General features: G+C 39.0%; 1 protein-coding gene across 2 annotated transcripts; it reads left to right on the top strand.

Moving 5' to 3' along the window:
• The first annotated feature begins 3647 nt into the window (after positions 1-3647).
• LOC111252328 (monocarboxylate transporter 9-like) lies at positions 3648-15176 on the top strand. 2 transcript variants are annotated; one of them, XM_022810006.2, is made up of 12 exons: positions 3648-3965; positions 8525-8747; positions 9156-9299; positions 10046-10099; positions 10354-10529; positions 11095-11272; positions 11903-12064; positions 12393-12532; positions 13406-13543; positions 13930-14077; positions 14277-14366; positions 14631-15176. In XM_022810006.2, the coding sequence occupies exons 1-12, from the start codon at positions 3897-3899 to the stop codon at positions 14762-14764; spliced, it is 1656 nt and encodes a 551-aa protein (XP_022665741.1). In that variant the 5' UTR covers positions 3648-3896; the 3' UTR covers positions 14765-15176. The 2 variants fall into 2 exon arrangements, with proteins under 2 accessions (XP_022665741.1, XP_022665740.1); XM_022810005.2 differs by having other exon boundaries at positions 3652-3965; positions 9935-10099.
• The last annotated feature ends 185 nt before the right edge of the window (positions 15177-15361 follow it).

The following is a 15361-nucleotide window of genomic DNA, read 5'->3' as shown; positions in this document are numbered from 1 at the left end:
GTGCATGCTCATTATGACATGGCTGTATTTGTAAACATTTAATAACCTACTCAAGTTTCTATAAGCGTACATATGTATAATGCTCGTTACGGTCTGTCCAGTCTACGATTTTTCTCGTTCAATTTAAAATTATCTAGATTGCGTATTTAGAATACGTGTGCACAATCGTCTCTATTCTGAAGAAATTTATCTTTATCTTTTTTTTTTTGGATCTGTATGATAACGCGATGATTGAGTTCGGTGTCAATAAGGTTAAGTTCAAATAATATATCCGAATATGCTTTAACAAAAATTATCGAAATCGGGAAAATAGTTAGATCTGCTGGCGTTTCCACAAAGGTCCTAACAATGATCCGAGGCGAAGAGTTATACTGATCGTTTATTCTTCGTAAGAACGATTTATGCTTTGTATATGTATATGCGACACTATTTGTCTACCCATTAACAATTTCCATAGGAGCGTTGCCTGATCGAGATCAACTTCGTGTGGAAGCATATGAGTGTAGCAGCGTACAAATATTGCAGAGACTCCTCTCAACTCCAATCAAAGCTCAACTTGTTCAAGTAAAACGCATTGACCCCGCGTGGGTAGGTGATTCTTAATGAAGGCCATATGCTCTTCGACTGGTTTGCTAGCGTGACAATATATGGTACTTGTGAAGAGAATTCATCCTTTGGAAACAAAATTTTTTAACAGTCTTCTTTTCGCACTCCTTTTATGGAAAACGTCCGTAGAAGCACTCAGGTACACTTTCCAGCAAGGACTTCCCTGAGGCACTTGACATACTTCAAGCCAAGTTCATTCATAACAAAACTTAATTGACAGTCTCAGAAGAAAAGGCTAAACCTGTAGCTGAGTTTGTTGAATCACGGCTGTTGCCTGAAACGCGTCTTAATCCCAAAATAATTATTTGGCCTATTGTATATTGTAATACCGCATATACAGGCTTTGGTTGATTATCTACAGCGCAAAAGTCGCTTTAGAGCTGAGGAGACGGAGAAGCGAAGGCGCAAATATGAGTCAATGACCTATCCAGAATTTAAGCAGGTCCACCCGCGTACGCTTACCTTGACTGAGGCCAATACTAACTACTGATAAGGTTCTTGCCTTTTGTATCGAGTGCAACAAGACTACGGTTTAGCTTGTATATTTGGTAATGGTATCGACAGTAACTACGATAAAATCAGATTAACAGTGTGATATAAAAACGGTCGATATGTGTCTTTGTGAAACGAATACTATTCGGTTCTATGCCTTAAGTCCGTTAAGTATCGTCTTTTCAATCGTTCTACTAAAACGATCTACTGCATATACGATTTACTATATAAAATCACTTGGCGAAAAGGCAGTTCTTTAGGACCCAAAAAAGAAGGACCGGAACGTGAATAGACATGACATCGTTAAGGAACCACAGACCCACCATCAAGCAATTTAGAACCATTCGAAGAATATTGGCTACAGAAAAAGCTCGATATATCTGAGGCCATATGAATTGACACGTAAAAAAGTTACAACTCTGCGCAAAAACGCAATGAGATCAAGCCGTTTTTACAGGAACAGATCGCATAGGACATTAGGTGCAAATAAGAAAGGTACCTCACATACATGACAAGGGTCAGACTGAGCCCAGAGAGTGAGAGGGCGATGCCATGTACTTGCTGAAATTGGATAGAACAAATGATACTATTATAAGTCATAGGTGCGTATAGCCTCAAACTTTTAACGGTTTCTCGACGAATCAATTCAATATAGACCGCCACAGCTTTTTTTGAAAATGTATTTCTTATTGACACATTCGAAATGGACCTAAACGTACAGTCGAGAGAAACATATAAAGCGCTGGCTTCCGTCTGCTCCCAGAGACACATACAATCGACTTCTTACAATTGCACGACACTGCAATGATCAGAGCAGATTTGGCGGAACTTTATAAAAAGAAAAAGCAGTAGTTTTTCAATCGTTTGTATAGTTTTAACCTAGAACCGATTGGGCAAATAAGCCCTTGTTAAGCATATACTCTTGTACTCAATACGTACTATACGCTGTTCCGCTTATTTTCATCAGCTCTATGTTACAACGTAAAATTCATCCCGTGTTTAATACTCAGGCAGCCATATAACAGCATTTATCTCTATTGAACTTCAACTGGGACGAGCCAGACGAGAATTAGTAGTTATGTCATAATCTATATCTTGTTAGATCATTACCTGATGCTAGGAAAGTTTATCTTCACGAATTTGGCGTTGTCAGCTGCCGACGTAAAATCTTTCTAGTCAATTTTTTTCCGCTATATAATGCATAGGCAGAGTTCGAACGACGTCCGACATCGTCTCAGCTCAAACCTGCTTTTTCATGAAGATTCGAGATGTATTGGGGGGGGGGGGGGGGTACAAATTTATGTGAAGTTCGTGTTTTCGTGAAATTGCTGGGCCCCCTAAAATCTTTCTCTATAGCAAACGTACCACTGTGCGTTTGGCACAATATTTATTCTCATTTTTTCTCCGCGAAGGTAGGAATGGGGTTCACTGACCCGACTGGGGGGAGGGTAGGCTGTTTATACGAAAAAAATTAAGCTTTATGGCTCGAAGTTGACGTTATTTGTAACAGCAAATCTTTTCTTCTTTCAAAAAATTCTCTTCTCTATGGCTAAAAATTACCATCATTTTTAAGTACTATGTAGCGAACACACCACAACGCCTAGTTCAGAAACGCGTACTTCTGATTAGTAAGTTTATTCGCGTCGTGAAATATTTTATTTTATTACTATCGCTTATCGACGTATACTGGCTGCTAAAATAAATACAGCCCTCTACACAGGTACTTCTAGACGGACCCATATTCTGTCATTATGTCTGATGGCACATTTATGCTGACTAACTTTGTGACGAAACCAAGAAGGTCCGTAGCGCATAATGACAAGAAAGTAAAAAGGGTGGCTAGGCCTCTCTGACAGGTACGATTTGTTAAGCTTAAATGCAGATGGCTTAAATATCACTAGATAGTACTATTTTGGCCTTTCATTGAACAAGCTATTTCCTGAGCACTGATCTTCAAATAGGAAGTTCACTTGTATTAGAACTCAAGGCTTTTCCGTTTCCAAACTTGGAAAAAATACGTGCACTAAACGAAACTTTAGATTGCTATGGGCTATAGGCACTATTTTTCCCTAGCAGTTTATATAGTCGAGTGAAACTCTGCTCTAGGATTTTCCGTCGTTGCCGGTTACCAGCGTTCTGCCTTGACACGGCAATAGTAAGAATCGCATACTGGCCTGCTTGGCTAACTAAGATGTTACGCTTAGGTAATTTCTAGAAAATAGTGATTATAAAACGCCAGTTATTGTCCAGTAGCTAATTAAATCTCTATTGAAGAGCTTAAACGTGTGCATATTTGATAATTCTGTTCTCAATCAGCGGAGAACACGATCACTCCCGAAGCTTTGCACCCTCGAAGCGTTCGTTTCACTTGAGCTAATCGTTGATTGACCTTGGACGGGAAGCGTTCCCTAGGTGCGCGTCAGACTGAACCAAAAGGGTCAATGTTAAAACATTCGTATCTCTTTAACAGTTTTCACTCAGCGAATGCCGGCGCAGTATAATACATTTACAAGCGCTGTTCAGTTGTCGGCTATTGGTGGGCTTGAAGATTGCAGTGGGATTCTCCTATAGTAGGCATCCGTATGCCGCTGGCATTGGTAACCAGCGTAAGAGGGCTGTAGGGGCGGAAGTTGACGGCACACAACAATTACCCGTGTCTTTTACCTATCGCAAAAGCAGCAAGTGGTTGGCGCAAGGACGACCGACTTTTACCGCGAGCGCGCGTCATATCGTTGCCGGGGCGGCATCATCCTAAACATCACTGCTCGTTAAAAAAAAAACTCAACTCTGGCGAAGAGATGGTTACCAGTAACCGCGATGATCTCACACCTAATGACTATCCAGTGTCTAGGCCGATCCCAGCTTCGGTAAGTCTGAGCCCCGGCGTATTATTATTTGCAAACTACTTAAAATGCTACATGCCCCGACTGAACTAAAGTGATCATCGCGCGAGTAGTTTTCCTACATAACACAATGCTATTGGAGTACGATGCCATTCGTTGTTTCACTCGTAGCGGTCCGGACTTTTATTAATTAGTACTAGCATCTGGGTAAAGGAAATGGCGTGTGCCATTCAGTTAACAGGCCGGGGTTGCTGTAAAGACTGCGCTTGTGCCGCTATTAATCAGATTCCATTTAAAGGCACTAGGCTCGCACCTTTCGTTTCATTTAGAATTAGGACAGTCGGCATCCTGAACCCTGATAAACTCTCGGGGTATCGGATATACATCTAGCAAAAAAAGGCCCAGAGAGTAGAACGTATTTACTGGAGAAACAGAGTTCGGCAGAAGGCGAGATTGGCAGTTGTTAATTGCCTAAGTTGACAGCCAGATCATTTTGATAACTTCATTTCGTTATTCTATCATTTACTGTAACACAAAAATTCGAAATTATAGTCATAGCTATTTGTTTCTAGATTTTACACTATGTTATTAGTATTTATATACCAATTATATTTAAAAACATTGCGATTTACGGCCAAATGAAGCTGGCACAGCTACTTGGTAATGTCTATTGGTCTTTCTTGATATAACTTTATCTAGAATGGAGCAGGCGGCAAGCTTAGAAATGTGACGACTCTAAACACTCGAAAGATGCTTGTGTTAGCGCTTTGAAATTCAATTAAAAACTAGCGTCGATTTTACTTTTGCTGCAGAGAATCAAACGTAAGACCTATGGCCTAATAGGCATATAGTTTTACCATTGGTACCTGAGGTATTTTTTTAAAATCTTGGAAAAAGAATTATTTTTAAAACCTATATTCTTATGGCGAAGACAGCGTTTAGAGGTTTCACAAATTGAGCATCGAAAAAAACAAGCAATTATACAGAATTGTATATAAAATATCCGATGTGAACTCACGTTACTGAATGATAGGCTGAAATAAACACCACATCTTGCAGTTTTCTGCACTCTAATAATGCGTGCAGCATGACGAGAATGCTAGCTTGCGCATCCACTTGAAAGATCACAGCCACTATTCTGCCAATGTCAAGCTTAAAGCACAAGTAATGCACTGAAGTACTTGGGGAAAAAAAAAAAGAAGCTATTGATAGCAGGGGAAGAACAACGGAAGTTTATAGTCAAATTTACTGTTAAAAACGCGCCATTTTCGAAAAATAGTTTCCGGAAAAACAAAACCTATTTTTGACTCTCATTGTAACTGCACCATGACTCAATAAAATAATCTACTTTATATGTATATATATATATATATACGGTTGTGAGGTGGTACGCTCATAAAATAGACGTTATTCGTTACCTAATCAATTTCATCGAAAAGAAACCCTGTATCTTTTGTAGCCAGCCAGGCCAATGAGAGTTTATGAGCTAATGGCGAAGGATCTCTTAAACGAACCCTTAACTTAACTCAAGAATTGCCTTGAGTAAAGTTAGCGAAAATCAAAAATGCGCGCAGTTTTATGCTTTCGACTGTGCCGAAATGCGTCCGACCATACGACAGCGGAGTAATTCACCATATCAATGCAAGCACCGCTAAGTAAATAGCAATTTAATTAGCTTTATACCGTACAAGAATTTCAGTATGCTGTTTGCAGAACGATATCCGCGATACGTTAACCAAGCAGATCTTTGTGTCGTACTGTCCGTTGCCATCGTGGATCATTAGGGGCGAGCAAAAAAATACTAGGGTATGTACACCGAAGTCGAAGTGATCTTTTTCAAACGAGCTTTCTTAGAGCAACTGAGTAGCACTCGAATGAAGATGCAAATCTAAATTTATCAGCATATGATCGTGAGGGGTTGTGAAGTTGGAGACGAGTTGGTTTAAAGTACGATACCCTGTTTTTCACTATACGTACACAAAATACGCTACGGAACAAGTAAAGAAAATAAGTTGTTTTTATTAAGACAAGGCATATTTACATACGTGTACTGTTTGCTCTAAGCAGCCTATAGGCTGACTTTGCTCCGACTGAGCTACCGCCGCTAGACGGAAGGTTTTTTCTTATATAATTATAATAAATAATTTAAAAGCGAAGTCCTATCCATCTTTTATGAAGGCCATAGCTCAAATCTGACTTTAACTAAATTAAAAAGCTACAAACACCCTCAATAAGACTTCTACTCAGATAAAACAAATAACATTTAAACACCTATTAAGATTAGAAAAGCTGTTCATTCTGTTGTACGCAGCGTAGTGACAAAAGCAGACTGGCTTTATTGACCCACGAATAAAGACCTACACAAGGTAAGTTGTTGCTCTAAGTCTTGAATCGGAAGCCTTTTGCAATCAAACCAGGCCTTACCGACTAATCCGTTCAGGCCATATTTGATACGCGTTCAGTGGCAGCGGTAAAATATTCGGTAGCATTGCACGTCAGACAACATAGAAACATTTGAAAATCTTTTCACAGTTTCTCACTCAAACGGCGACAGGGCTGCAATTTGCTGCAGTCGCAGGGATTTCGTACGACCTCGAGTATGCCAAGTTTCCTATCGACACGGTTACTTTCTCTGTAGATCGCGAGATTCTGAGCTGCTTACTTGCGGTGCTACGTAGCTAAAAAGGCGAGCAGTAATACTTGCGTGGTTCATGTCTGCGCAATACCACAAAACGCTTTCTACTTCACAGGGTGTTAAAAAACATTGGACTCGTTCGTTATTTAAGTTCCCTAGAATTGTCCCAAATGTGTCCAAAAGATTGCTTTTATTTCAAACTATACATAACAATGTGATGAGTGGCCATTATCTTTCTACCGAGCTGTACATACGACATCAACGCGAAATTGTTTTTGCAATTAGCAAGATCCATATTTTGTCATTTAGTATTAGACGCGGAGAGCGTCGGTGTCGCATTTTGGAATTTCCATATTTCACTTCTTCATTTTGTTGTTCTTGAGACCCATTTGTACCCTTTGGAATTGGAGGCCGTACATTGGGAATTTCTTTCGGCGTTTCATTATTTACCTGGCAATTTTGAGAATTCGGATCGTTTACGAATGTAAGTTCCATCCATGTTAGAGGTACTGCGGCGGGGACAGCTCATCGTACAAATCTCGTGTTCGGAAAACATCTCTTACTAGAACCGTTTATTTCGAAAATTTTCGGAGGGAAAGTTTGAGCTCAAAATTCAACTTCGTACCAGATTGGGTGGTGGACAACGAGGTGGTGGAAGCCGATCCATCTCAAAGTGCTCAGATGTTAGTATCCAGTTGGGGTGCATGTAAAGATGCCATACGTGTCCACTTCGCTCAAATTAGTACAGCAAAATAGTTAATCAAATAGATGTCACTTAATTTAATCGGAGCTCAGAAACGGAGACGTAAAGACGCTTACTTCTCTTGGTTCCTACATGACAACGATGACCCACTCTTGCGTTGACGCCGTGATTTGTTATAAAAAACGTGTCTTTGACGATAATTGCATTTGAGGACGGGTCGCATCTGTCAGTGAATGCAACTGAACAGGCGAAACATTAAGCAAATATACAGCGTCAGACGCTTATGTTTGGCAGTTACCTGCTAGTTCCATGAGCCCCAGCTCATCGATTACGGCTGAAGTGCGCTGTTAGAGCACGTAATGAGTAAACTTTGCATAACTTTGCAGTTACGAAAAGGTAAATTGGTGCTACTGCACGACGACGCTTGATTTTACAACATAAAAGTTAATGGCGGCAAATATGCACAAGTTGCACGTGGCAACTCTGTGTTAACTAGCGCAGTCACCAGACACAGGATCTTATTATTGTCAGAAACTTGTTAACGTACAAATTGCTCAAATCTCAACAATATGTTGAAATAGAGTTGCAACATTCTCTCTGCTTTCGTACCTGAAATTTATATAACAATGGCAAAATAACTAATACCCAAGTAGCAGAAGGCCATATAAGATAATAGTACTTCAACCGTTCATATTGAAATTGAAAATGAGATAACTTTACTGGTAGAATAAGTTCAAAAAGTTTAACTGTCTTCGCACTGTACACTAAACGATTTTCTAGTACTCTGGACTAGAGATAAGAATCACAGGAACTGTAGAATACAGCAGTGTATTATGAAACGTGATATGAAGCATTCTACTATACCTAAAATAGGTTCTGAGGAACCGAATTTCTTCTGAACAGTGAGATCAGTCTATCGTTTGCCGGCCTTTGTTTATATTAACTGCCTATTGGTTGTAGTACGACTGCCCAATAGAAATGATCGCTGCATCTTTCCCTATTTAGTTAAAAGGTGAAAAGCCAGTTTTCTCAACGCTTACCTGAAAGAGCTCAATACACTATTAGAGGTCAAGGAAGCGGGCTATTGTCACTTACTGAGTAGTTGTCCAAAAGCGATATTGAGAAAACAGTGAAAAATTTATGAGTATCTAGCCCCAAACTATGGCAGTTTTATCGAGCCTAGGATTATCCTCTCTCTAGCTGTGCTGCTGATCTATAGCTACTTCTTCTAACTTCCATTTTCAGAACCATGAACCGGATACGCAAAAGCAAAAAAGTAAAAAAGGCGGCCCAGACAGTTGGGAGGGCTGGAGAATGGTCATCTATTGCTTTACAAACACCTTCCTTGTCGGCGGCTGCACCCGTTCCGCTGCTGTTCTCTATGTTGCTGTTATGGATACGTTTCACGTAGAGCGTGGAGAAGCTGCGTGGCCCATCTCATTGATTTCTGGTTTTCTTAGTTTTGCCGGTAAGCCTGCTGTATCAAAGCAGTATACGGTGCTTAGTTAAATGGAGAAATAGAGTCTAATCTTATCCTAGCTCTTCTCGGCCGACCTTCAGCCTGAAACGCCCAACAGCCAAATCCTGTCCCTATTGATTTCAAACAGAGTCTTATGTAAGAACAAGCATTGTTGTCTTGATTTTGTTGTTTCAAAAATATTTTTAATTCGCTTTCTATAATAAATAGTACATTGTACAGGTAAAAAAAAACTTCCGCTAAAATCTTTCGCCAAAGCAGAAAGTACTGCCTTGAGTAGTTTTCCATCTTTTAGTTGGAGGGGTCAAAAGCAAAAGAAACCTTTGTCTGTTTTGCTAAAATCAATTCACGGTCGAGATTTTAAGGTTGAATCTGGTAGCACTCTTTGCAAATCTTCAGGTATTCTGTCGGGCCCGTTGAGTACGAGATTTGGGCTACGTATAACGTGCGTCATCGGCGGGTGCATGTCAGTCGTATGTCTTGGTGCTTGCTACTTTGCGAACAATATTGTCCAGCTTACCGTCCTTTTTGGCATCCTTAACGGTATTGTTCGAATTACCCTATTGATGATCTCTTCCCTTGTTATTATTGCTTCTGATATTTGCCGCAAACCATGCATATGTAATAATGAAGGAACAGCAAACGGCTAGCGAATGAAACAAAAGAAGGTCATGTAGACTTTTTTTTTTTTTAAAAAAAAGCTGTATTTAAGTCGCATTTAAAACGTTACAAACAGAGGACCAAATTGACTCTTCGAGGCGTGTGGTCAGTTTTGGGTCATCCAAGAAATACAGAAGTACATACTCCTTTCTAAAAATCTTCAGTTACTATGACAGGTTCAAATGAATAGATAAATGATTGAACGATTCGTATTTCAACGCAGGGCACTGGTTCACTAGAGGTAAACGATCCATCTTGCCTTTTGATGTGCAAATTTGTCTTTCAAATCTAGATACATCTGGGTATTTTATTCGAGTATCTAAAATGTCACACGTCAAACAGCCTCCTGAAGCATAACGCATTTCTTTGCTTTTGCTCTAAACATCCAGATCGACCTATAACATAATAATAATAATAATAATAATAGTAGTCATCTTTAGGTATAGTATTTTTAAATTTTTTTTAAATGTACAGCTTTTTGCAAACAATTTAATTCAGTGTATTACGTCTTTATGCAGGTATCGGCGCTGGATTGATGTATAACCTGAATCCGGTTATTTTGAGCTACTATTTCCAGAAATACAAAGGTGTCGCTTTAGGTATTAACTATTGTGGATCAACTGTTGCAGCGATGATTTTTCCGAAATTCACGGAACTACTTTACGATGACTTCGGACTGCATGGTGAGTCTCGACCGATACAAGCCTCATTGAACATATTATAACTTGGCTATGGCTGATGTGAACACAAACTTTAATATAGTGATACAAATCTCTCTCTGTGTCCAGCATGCGTTCGAAACATGCTTTCCCTCTATTTAAGTGGTACTGAGGACGTTTCCGATCAAGATAAAATTATACATATCTAGCTAGAGATGTATTATCTCAGGCTGTAGTGGTGCTCTGAAGAAATCGCTTTCCTCGTGGCTGTCTTGCAGGGTTATTTTTGATTTTCGCGGGAATCATGTTGATTACACCAATAATGTCGTCTTTGATGCGGCAGCCATCCTGGCGGAAAACGAAAATGCGTGCGCCAAGTATTGATCAAGAGATCGTTCGACGCTTCACCATCAGTTCTCATGGACGGACGTCGCCAGTTGCGACAATGACCCAAGTTAGAAAATTATTCTTCCCCGAAAGAAAATATATCATCTAAGTCACTTTGGAGACTCTTATATCAAAAGTCTCATTCAAAGATGTACCCCAATATGATTTCACGTAATTACGCTTTCTTATTTGGATGTATGTTATTCTTAGCAAGATTGAGCAAACCCTTTTAGACTTTTAGATTGCACGTACAGTTACGAATATACCGATAAGTTGACTGGTAGTTATAAACGTATATAAGCCGTATAGGTCTTAGGTAAGCCATAAAAATATGCGTTTGCGTATTTCGTTTGTGTTTGCATATTTAAACACTTTTCTATATGCATGTCACCTCTCATTTATCTCGTTTATATCCCGTGTGTTGCGTATCATATATATGTTTAGCAAGAAATAGTTTGTGAGCATTGACCAAAGGCAAGTATATGTTATGTCTCTATTTTATCGTGCACTGCACTGTTCCTCCAGTCTCTTGGATTTAGAGTTAACACCGTTACGTGAAAAGATCTGTACCTTAGCGGTGATGATATATATTTTAACGAATTGTTTCATACATCGAATTTTCTGATTGACAGCGGTCCCGGATAGATACGGGGACGGGGGAGTCTCCGCGAACTCGATCGCGTAGTGCCACAACGTTATCACAGATTGGGAACAGGACTCGTACGACGTCAATCAATATTATGGGAATAAATATTGGTACTCGAGGAAAAAATGATCCGGATCTCGTGTTCGCCACAGATATTGGCACAGGTAGTAATAACTTCCAGTCAAACTTGAGTACAAGCCTTTCGAATTGCCTTGAAGAGGGTACGTTGTTTGCTTAGTAAATTTAATAGAAGACAAGTGGGGCTATCTTGAGTAAAGATCGCTTGGTGCGACTGTTGAAAACAGCAGTTTTAAGCAGTAAAGGAATCCCGTTCCAACGTAAGCACAAACATTAATTTTTGAAGTATATTTTTCTATATATATATATATATATATATTGATATTCTTGTTCTATATATATATATATCGAAGTGTATTGTTCAAGGACTTGCTTCGTATGGCTTTCGAGGTGATAATAACAAATGGCTGAGTGGCCCTATAGCTGTAACGAGGTTCGAGTTAACGTGACAAAGATACTTTTATTACATTATTCAAAACGACCCCTCGCTATCTAAAACGTTATCCGTAGAAAATTGTATGACTGAGGCGGGATCGAATCTCAGTGAGGGGTGCCTTTGAAAATGTTACCACTTCACCGTATCGATCTCGAAAAATTTCGTTATTAGGAGAAAGAATTGCTGGTTCATCACTACGTTGGCTGCAAGGGAAATGCCAAATGAGTAAGACGTAACAGCCGCTTCAGAGATATTTTCTTTTCTGTTGGGCTTCTCTCAGGCGCCTTGCCACATAATACCAGTGAAAACGAGCTGGCAGAAGTAACGTTATCCAATTTAGACAACGTCAACGCTCGTGAGGAGAAGAATCCGCACAGGGATCAACCGCCGCTTCCTTCGCCAGATGTCCACACGTTGAGTGCTGCTATTGATGCTGGAAAAGGTAAAGTAATATTAAGTCTGGGTTTTAATATTGAATCAATTCTCTGGGTAACCCAGACAATTGAAAATTTCGAGAATTCTTATATGCTATATGCAACAAGGTAATAATTTCGAAGTAGCTTACATAATAAGTTCTAAAGCAAGTTCACTAAAAGATGCTAATATCGTTATTAGTTGACGACGGGCGCCGCTTAGAATATGTTGATGAAAAAAGCAAGTTCATGGAGATTAATGACAACCGGTTTCTTTCGAAGTCAAGATATGAAGACTGTATCTTTCTGCTGATAAACATGCAACCCAAGTCATTTCATTCTCTGTTTTTATTTCAGATGCTGAACTGGCTCAAGTATCCGAGGCTCTGGAAAAAGAAAGGCAGCTCTCTCTCAGAGAGATATTCTGTAACCCTTTGTTCTATTTGATGATTATCTCCTACATCGTTTTCACGACCTACACCGATATACTATTTTTGGTACCTTCTATGACTCTTAAATTAACTGGCATGCTGAATTTATTGATATCTTTATATGGGTGTAAAAAGTCTGCTTTCAAAATGACAGCATAATCCTTCTCTGCGTGTCTCGCGCTAGCTGCTATTACGTTAAACCGTTAAGTTAGCAACATTTTTTCTAGATGATAATATTTTTCGCCTATACTGTATAAACATACTTTGCTTAGAAAACATTAGGTGGAGAACAAGGCCCATATGGTAACTAATATTTTTCAAAGGAACTTATAGATACTGTTTTTTTAAAGGAGCAATCAATGTTTCTTCATGGCGTATCCTAATACAAATTTTGAAAAGTAGATGAAAGACGTGAAGGTCGTGCATCTGATGCGCGCAGTTGATTTCAAATTCAACAATCTATGAATACCCAATTCACCACTTGGTTTATCACCACTTGTCACAACAATCATAACCTTAAGATAAATTTTAGTAAATTCGCGCTATTTTCCAAAAACAAAGTGGTAAGTAAACCACTTTATTTCACTGCTAAACGATTAACGGCTCTCGGACCTCGAAGCGATTTTTCGTTCGATTGCGTAGAGCTCGAACAGTTGCCCCTGGCCACTTTCCTGTGAGTTTTCCATAACAGTGAACCCACCACTCATGACAGCCCTATGTCCATGAATGTATCAAACCATTACATAGCTAGAGCGCCGACATATTTCGAAAGATATGAATAAGAAATCAGAATCAACTGGTTCTTTGCCAATACCTATTCGGCAATGGTGAGCACAATGTATGCAATGCAGTGTGCTCACCATCACTACCTGTGGGTGGACGGTGGACGAGAGCGTTCAGCAGAATGGGTTCAAGCGTGAAATCGCCACCACCATTTAGGTAATGATTGACCTATTTACGGACAAAGGCATCGATCAAAGCACAGCCATCGGGACAATTCCGTTTGTCTCGGTTACGGATATGCTAGGACGTCTCATTCTTCCTTTTCTTGTGGATAAAGGATTCATCGACCGTAAGGTAATGGGAAAATTAACCTAAAGATAACAGATAATTTCTGTACCGTTTCTGTATTAATTAAGCCTATCCTTCAAAAGCAAAATGTGCGAGAAAAGCCGTTTTCGAAGAAAGATCACTTCTGTTGTATTACAGTGCGGATATCCAATATGTGGCCTACTATTATCAGGATAACTACAGATTTTATGAATATACCAGTGTCAGATGAAATTTCCTATGTTTCTAAATAGTCTCCACTAGGAGTCGCTGTCGACGGCATAAAATTAGATAACTTCAGTGTTATAGTGGAACTATTAATTAGAAGAAAAACATCCATCAAATTAGGTAAGTTATTATGTCAGGCTTGTACGTTTGGAATCGCTATCTATATGCTTCGGTTCGTTATTTAGGTAGTATTCGTCGTGAACTACTTCTGCCTTGGTGGTCTGGCCTGTATCATTCCGTCGTTTCGAGAATACAGTGTCCTGACTTGCCTTTTCGTTCTTGTTGGATGGTTCTATGGATCGACTGTTGTTATGTGTACGATTATCGTCTCTGGTAAGTTAAACTACGCAAAAACTGCAGTGCAGTTATTTTACCAGTGTCTTGCACACATGATATAAAATGTGATGTCATTTCTAGCGAAACTTAATTGTACATTTATGAGAAACCGCTAAAAATATCGTTTATCGTTGTCATGGATTATTCGTTCTATCTATTAATTACTATTTTTATTATGTTGCAATCTTAATTTTAGATATTCTAGGAATTCACAATCTTGCCGTCGCAAATGGTTTAATCTGTTCTACAGTCGGCTTTATCGCCTTCGGACGCCCGACTTTCATTGGTTAGAAACACGCTCTTATTATCTTTCCATGAACGAATCTCATTTAAAGAAACTAGTCGTCTTCAATACCGTAACGAAACTTATTACTTAGTTTTTTTATCATACGTTCCCGTATTAACGTTTTGTCTAACAAATAACTGCATTCTGCTGAGAGATCAGGGACTGGGCGATTTGTCAGTGACTTCCTACTGCTGAAGCAGCGCTGCCTAAATGTATTCTTACGAGAAAAACAACAGCGATGTTGTTTTTTTTTTTAAATTTCAGGATATTTTCGTGATACCGTGGGGTCGTACGATCCGATGTTATACTTCTGGAGCGCCTTACTCTTTACAATGGCTGTCGTTTGGTCTGTAATTGTAATAGCTGTGCGCAGACAAGACGCTAAGCAAAAAACCTGAAAAAAAACCTTACTATTTTCCAACTTATTATTATTATTGTTATTGTTTTTGTGTCGGAAATCAACCGTTAAAAATGTTGAATCATTGCGCTACGTTGCAGTTATCAAATGCAGGCTGCTATATTTCATAAATCATGTATTGTGACTCACAATGAGTTTGGCATTAAATAACTGTCTGATTCGTTTGCTAAATAGAAATTAAATAGCTTTTCCGTTTTTCATGGGCCTTTTACGGCTAATACTAACGAAAACTATTACTATGCGAAATCCAATTTAGGGTATTACACACTGTGGCAGTTTTTTAGTACCTATAAGAAATGTTTGCAAACGCACGAATATATTGAGCCAAATACTACATGTACAAAATAAATAGCTGATGAATAAAAACTAAGTTTGATATATGTTCTGCCGTATGGGGCACATCAGGTGCACTCTGTGTAAAAAAAAATAATAAAATACACAACAAATTTTATTAATTAGGCAGCTCACAAATAAATAGCTACTTAATTTTTTTATTTGATAATCGATTCTAAACCGCATGACTGTACTACGTCTGCATATTAGCAAACGAGATGAGGGAAGCGATACTGAAGTTTAA

Source organism: Varroa destructor, unplaced genomic scaffold, assembly GCF_002443255.2.
Source record: "Varroa destructor unplaced genomic scaffold, Vdes_3.0 BEIS01000006.1, whole genome shotgun sequence".
Classification (NCBI taxonomy): domain Eukaryota; kingdom Metazoa; phylum Arthropoda; class Arachnida; order Mesostigmata; family Varroidae; genus Varroa; species Varroa destructor.
The sequence above is the reverse complement of the archived record's forward strand: the minus strand, read 5'-3'. Positions and strand labels throughout refer to the sequence as shown.

Coding starts and splice junctions, on each gene's coding strand:
- LOC111252328 (XM_022810005.2), top strand. CDS start 3,897: ATGGTTACCAGTAACCGCGATGATCTCACACCTAATGACTATCCAGTG. Junction 12,533..13,405: donor ACACCGATATACTATTTTTG/GTACCTTCTATG, acceptor ACCACCATTTAG/GTAATGATTGACCTATTTAC. Junction 14,367..14,630: donor CGGACGCCCGACTTTCATTG/GTTAGAAACACG, acceptor TTTAAATTTCAG/GATATTTTCGTGATACCGTG.